This window comes from Pinus tabuliformis, chromosome 8, assembly GCF_031772625.1.
Source record: "Pinus tabuliformis cultivar Carrire ecotype Pingquan chromosome 8, CPIR1, whole genome shotgun sequence".
Taxonomy (NCBI): Eukaryota; Viridiplantae; Streptophyta; class Pinopsida; order Pinales; family Pinaceae; genus Pinus; species Pinus tabuliformis.
The window spans coordinates 1,014,308,302-1,014,314,881 of record NC_142294.1 but is presented as its reverse complement, the minus strand read 5'-3'; the positions used below and the strand labels follow the sequence as shown (position 1 = coordinate 1,014,314,881).

At 37.2% G+C, this 6,580-nt stretch overlaps 1 protein-coding gene across 1 annotated transcript; it reads left to right on the top strand.

Moving 5' to 3' along the window:
- Positions 1-1,225: 1,225 nt before the first annotated feature.
- On the top strand, positions 1,226-3,289 carry LOC149238835 (WAT1-related protein At5g07050-like). The gene is made up of 7 exons (XM_089367037.1): positions 1,226-1,514; positions 1,625-1,687; positions 1,828-1,944; positions 2,050-2,308; positions 2,406-2,564; positions 2,695-2,846; positions 3,031-3,289. The coding sequence occupies exons 1-7, from the start codon at positions 1,330-1,332 to the stop codon at positions 3,287-3,289; spliced, it is 1,194 nt and encodes a 397-aa protein (XP_089223163.1). The 5' UTR covers positions 1,226-1,329.
- The last annotated feature ends 3,291 nt before the right edge of the window (positions 3,290-6,580 follow it).

The window sequence follows — 6,580 nt, the reverse complement described above, 5'->3', positions numbered from 1 at the left end:
CGTGACGAGGGCAATTGTTACGGACTGATGACATTTTCACCATTATTGTTTCTTAAATATTAAGATCACATAGAATCTCTTAATTGACAACTCATTTCCAATTCTTCCCTCCACGGGCACGCCCTTTATGTAATCCAATCTGCATATTTGTTAATATTATATATTCCTACTTTTTGTTATTTTACAGCTTTTTATATTATAGGAGTCTGCTTTAAGCGATTGTATAGACATTAACAAAAATATTAAGGTAATGATAACGACTTGACAATGTAGCGTATATTGAGATAATCTTTCTCAATGATATGAAAGTTTATGACAAAGCTATCTAAAATCTGTTCACGATGTAAATCATAGAATAGCCTCAATAATATAAAAATCACGGCATTCTGGTTTCTTGCCAATTTGTTAGGGTTAATTTTGAAATAGATTTCTAATAACGCTAAATTTGAATTTTGTAATTCAATTTGAGGTTTTTATTTTTTATTATTTTAACACATATTACATAAATTAACATAAGAATTGTATGTTAAAATTATAAGTATTACCATCTAAATGTTTTAATGATGAAAATGAATTCATTTGTAAATTTTGAAACATATTTTGTAATTATTGAAAAAAAAGAAAACGCGATTTTGCTCGGTACAAAAAACCAAAACACATATTAGTTAGAATCAACCCAAAAACAATATCTTTTATAATCCACCAAAAAATTCATCGAACACATCAATCAACTAAATGTAAACCTGGACATGCAATTTTTGTTGTCATGTTAAAACATTAACTATGCCACCTGATCCAAATCTCTTACCAGTTACATGGCCTAGTTTTCACGTCTAATACAGAAAGCAAGCCATAACAACAACTATGGTTAACGTGACGCGGCATGAATCTGTGCTTCTTCCACACCAATTGTACTTCATCTTTGCCATATTCCTTCAATCATCAATTTTCGTTGATAAATTGTCACATGCCGCTAATTCGCTGATGCATCGATTCGCTTTCTTCACGTATTTATTTAACTGACTCAGATCTCCGATGGCCCATAAAGCGAAAGATATCGAATATGATATCCGCGATTGCCCATAGCCCATATGTTCTTGCAATGTAGAACTCTCAAACTTTGTCCGTCAACAGTGTGGATTGGTGGGTCATATCAGCTTGGGTTTTGTTCATTTATAAGCATGAGTGCAGCCAGTGTCAATTATGAAACCTCGGGTGTCCTCAAAGTTAGTGCAAAGAGGAGGACAGAAGAAGCTCCAGTGATCACTGTGCATTGACAATTTGTAGACAGAGAGCTAATTGAAGAAGAGGGTTTTTATTTGATTATCAATGGGGGAGCTAATTGAGAAATCAAAACCTTATGTAGCCATGATATGTTTGCAGTTTGGATATGCTGGCATGAATGTTATCTCTAAAGTTTCTCTTAACAGAGGGATGAACCACTTTGTGCTTGTAGTGTACAGGCACGCTGCTGCTACGGTAGTCCTTGCTCCTTTTGCCTTCTTCATTGAAAGGTAAAGCTATTCTATTCATGCATGTCATTGTAACTTTACTTAACAACCTCTGCAATGAATTCCTAGCTAGATAATCAGGTCATGAGTTAACAACTTACATTTAATTGCAGGAAAGTGCGACCCAAACTCACTTTTTCCATATTCTGGCAAATTTTTGTATTGGGTTTGTTGGGGTATGTACTATTTCATAATTTCAGGCCTTTTGCTTCATTGTACAGTATCATCCCTTCCATTGCATTTTCGTTTGATTCAATGAAAATGGTTGGCGAATATTTTAATACAGATATTGGACATTCTTAATGCATTTTTTCAGGCCTGTAATTGACCAGAATTTCTACTACTTGGGTTTGAAATTAACATCTCCAACATATGCGTGTGCGCTGAGTAATGTTCTTCCGGCTATGACTTTCGTGATGGCTCTTCTATTCAGGTAATCAAATCATATTGTTCCCTTCAAGTCACATAACCAATGGCGTAACCGTTGCAATGAATTACTTTATTTGATGGCCTTCATGGAAAATCTTTATTGGTGTAGGATGGAGAAAGTGAATATCAAAAATCTACGCAGTCAAGCAAAGATAGTGGGAACAATTGTGTGCGTCGGGGGAGCAATGCTGATGACGCTGTACAAAGGCCCTATTGTTCCCATGCTTTGGTCTCCACGTCATCAATCCCCCAAGACGTCTTCAAGTGGAACGTCAGCAGCTTCTGGCATTGATAATAAAGACTGGATAATAGGTTCCCTTCTGATAATTGCGGCCACTCTTGCTTGGTCAGCCTTGTTCATCCTGCAGGTGATCATTTATTTTTTACATGTTTGTCTCTCCAAATATATATGTATGATTAATCATCTTCAAATTACAACATTAATTTACTATTTTGAATGTGCAGGCTGCAGTACTGAAGAAATATTCTGCTCAACTATCCCTTGCCACCTTAATATGTTTTATGGGAACATTACAGGCAACAGTTCTCAGCTTAGCTGTCGTACGTGATTCTTCCCAGTGGGCTTTAGGATGGGACATCAACCTTCTCACTGCAGTCTACTCTGTAAGTTTGCCTGTTTTCCTTCAACCAGGGAAAATCGTTTAACGGTTTTGTTCAGGATTGATTTCGAGAACATGACATCGGGCTATGAAGGTAAATTACAGAGTACAACAATTTCTATTTTTGGGTGCAGGGAGTGGTGACGTCAGCAATTGCATATTACGTACAAGGGTTGTGCATGCGCGTAAAAGGACCTGTATTTGCCACAGCATTCAGTCCGTTGATGATGATAATCGTGGCAATTATGGGCTCTGTCATTCTCTCTGAAAGCATCTTTTTGGGCAGGTTCGTTTTTGAAATATTTTTCAACTCCCCAAATTGAAATCGAGGTCAATAATGTCGGCAAACAGGATGCTTAAAGGTACTAACAGTAGTGTTTGTTTGTTTTTTTTTCTTTTTTTCTTTTTTTTATGAAAAAAAAAACGCTTCTGTATTCAGGGCACTAACAGTACTTATTAACTGAATACAGTGTGTTGGGAGGCGTTATGATAACAACCGGGCTATACTCCGTTCTCTGGGGAAAATTGAAGGATAGCAAGATCTCGGAGCATAAAAATTGTTCAGAAGTGGTTCCCAATTCTCAAGTAATGCTCCCGATAAGTCAAAATAAGGTCGATGACATAGAAGCTGGGTCTAACCAGCCAATGACTCCGGGACTTCAGCCTCAACAATTCATTGCCGAAGATACGGCCATTTCTGTCACTGAAAACAACAATCCAAACATGTAAGCATGGTGGCCAATCAGTTTTTACAACAGAGGTTATAGTTGTCGTCATTCAAACTGAACCAGTCAGAGAGACTTAGGCTTCCACTGGCGTCGTCCATCGTAATTCCAAGAAACGGATTTACAAATGTTACAATGTTAGTTGCAGGAGCCGATATTTACTAGTCTGTTTGCAGTTCTCATACATGCTAGAGATGATAAAGAGAGATGCGTATGAAGCGCCTACAAAATGACAGATCAGTAGTGGTACAACAAATAACACAACAGGAATGATAGAATACATCACTACGCTTTGATATCTACGCGTGCAATTATATTACTGTCAAAATTTCTTCTGGTTGGTATGCTTACTTAATCATATTCTTTTTCCCTTATAATCCCTAATCAAATTTAAATATTTTATTAGTCCCTGCCCCTCCAGGGCAGTGGACTATTGTAATCGGTTTTGGTAGTCGTCATTAGTTCTGCACAGAACCCAAGATAGAAACGGAGTACATAATCTAAACTTTTGATTTTATATTCAATAAAAAACTTTTTTCCAACAACTAAAAAATTTCCAGCCGTTATTTCAACCACTAAAAAATTTCGAGATCTTATTTGGCCTCATATCGAGGCAAGATCTCGGAAAACTTAGGATAAAATCTGTCGATTCAATGCTTCATATCACCTAAATGGAAAACGGAAACTAATACCAGCATTAGTTAATAAACATTAAATGTTTGGTACGTAAGTAATTGACAATGTATACTTTACTAATATATCACACTACACTCAAACACATGGTAATATATCACACGACATGCAAGAAAATATATCACACGACACGTAAAAATATCACATGACACGCAAAAAGATTGCTACAGATGGCTGTGTGCATGTCTTCTTGTGTTGTCTACCGAACGGGACACCAACATAATCTTAACCTTTGTTAAAGAGCTTAAATTCCAGTCGGCGCGGATGGGCTGCCCCTGGTTCATTGCATTGAAGGGGCTTGCTTGGTTTCAATCTCTCTCCTCTAGTTATGCGAGAACTGCCTAGTAGGCCCATCGTCCCTTCCAGTTCCATAAATTGAGCCAGGTAAAGAGATCCATAGCCCACAACATCCCTTTGAGTGACATAGGTGAGGTCGTCGTGAAGATCCTGATAATTTCCACTGCAGGAACAACCATAACGAAGTAGTGGTTTCAGTTCTAGTTCTACCCATTGAATCACCACCAGCAAAAGCATAGAGAGCAGTGGTAAAGATGGCATGCCTTTGAGTTCCAGATCGATAGTAAGTATCCTTGCCAGATATAGATGATATATATACAGAGCGAGTAGAAAAATTTGTGACATCGAATATGTGCCTTTGAATGCTGAAACATTATCTGTTCCTGTAAATTTTGTTTATTGATCTGTAGCAAATTCAAATCTCTTATACCGAAATTTCTTTTTACTTTACTATATTTGGTTGAGAGTTCTAAGTTGCGCTCTGTTTGGCAGTAAATATAATTCCAAAAATGGTAACATCTTATTTTGTGGAACCAACAACATATACTCCATAATATTCATCAATAAATTTATAATCCGAAGGCAAAGAGATTTCTTACTGCAGTATTGTTGCTATACATGGGAAGCCCAAAACTCCACGAGCAACGCATGTAAGAAGTTCATTCATTTTTAATTGTCAAACAGTACATAATTCCAATGGGTCGTTTGGGAACACTATATCTTTTCACTTAGAATACAGTTGAGGCAGGTGGATGGTAGGTATTTCAGAACATTTGGCCAGTAGTTTTTATAATTTCAACTTAGTTAACACTCTCTGAATCGTTTTGCAAAATCTTTACCTCATTTTTTGTTATAACAGTACCACCGAAACATGGCATTTGGTACTGACAGTTTCTCTCATAAAACTCTTGACTAATGTCTCATCCACGAAATCCATTGATGGAACCTATGATGCTGCTGCTGGGAAACTTATCTGTACGAATTCTATCTTTGAGAACTCATGTCTGGAATGTCATGTTTGGCATGTGTGGTTTGAAGACTAATTATATTTTTTTATTTTTTTTTTACAGATTTGTTACAATTACTTTCAGTTCTCAATGACCCGCTCCTCCAGCTTAACAATTTTCAATTACTCGCTCCTCGCTCCCTGCTCCTCCAATTTTCAATTACTGGCTCCCTGCTCCTCCAGCTTAACAATTTTCAACCACCCGCTCCCTGCTCCTCCAGCTTAACAATTTTCAACCACCCGCTCCCTGCTCTTCCCGCTTGAGGTCACCTTCTCTAAATATTACATATGTTGCTACAGTGTGCTTTTTTTTCTTTAGAGATGCTGCTTGCAGATGCTGGTGTAATTGCCCAAATGAAAAGAAAAGCAAAGCCCTGACTCCATTGTCCAGTGGTAAATCAGTGATGTGCTCTTCTTTATCTAACAAGACCAACCGGAAATCCTTGAGATTTTTGCAACATTGACCAAAAGTCTCCAAGGTTGAGTTGCATATATCTGAAACATAGACGGCAATGTACTCAATAAGAGGGCAGCCTTGAGCTACCAAGGAAAGCCCTTTGTAGGAAATCCAACCTTGTTCGTCCTCCAAAGTTGGGTCATCTGCTCCTCGTTCCACTCTAAGTCTTTTCAGTTTTTTGCAAGTATTAGCAACAACTTCTAACCCTTTGTCTCCGATAACATTTCTAACCTGTTTATTAGCAAAACATTCCACTATTAAACTTCAAACATTTTTTCTGAATTTAAAATAGCAAGGTTAATGGAATAGTTGAAATATTGATGTCAAAGCATGCCATAATTGTTTTTGGAAAAAATTTAAAAAACATACAATAACCACATTCTAAGAATGACAAATTCAGGCAGTAATATGCTATTGTTTTTGACTGGACAGCAGGAAGTGGAGCTTAAGTTAATCCATTTGCTGAAGATTTGAAGACTATTTCTGTGGGTACTGTTTTTCAATTAGTCACTGCAGCTATCAGGATTTTGCTTGGAGTTTATAGCATGTACATTCAATGTCTTTGGATGGCAATTCTAATGACCCGTGTTGCCAAGATGTTTAACTAAATTCGCAGCATATGAATGGATCAATAAACATCCTAGATTTTCCAGTTATATGACAAGCATATTCAAAACTTTGGCTTGGACTCTTTCAGCTGTGTTCTCAGGAAGCTGTTTTGTAGCCAATCTGCCTGTGTCCGCTTAAGTACAATCTTAGCTGGAACCTACAGCATGAACTTGAAGTTTCCTATGACTGTATTAAAGCTTAGATAGTACAATCTTAGTTGGAACCTACAGCAT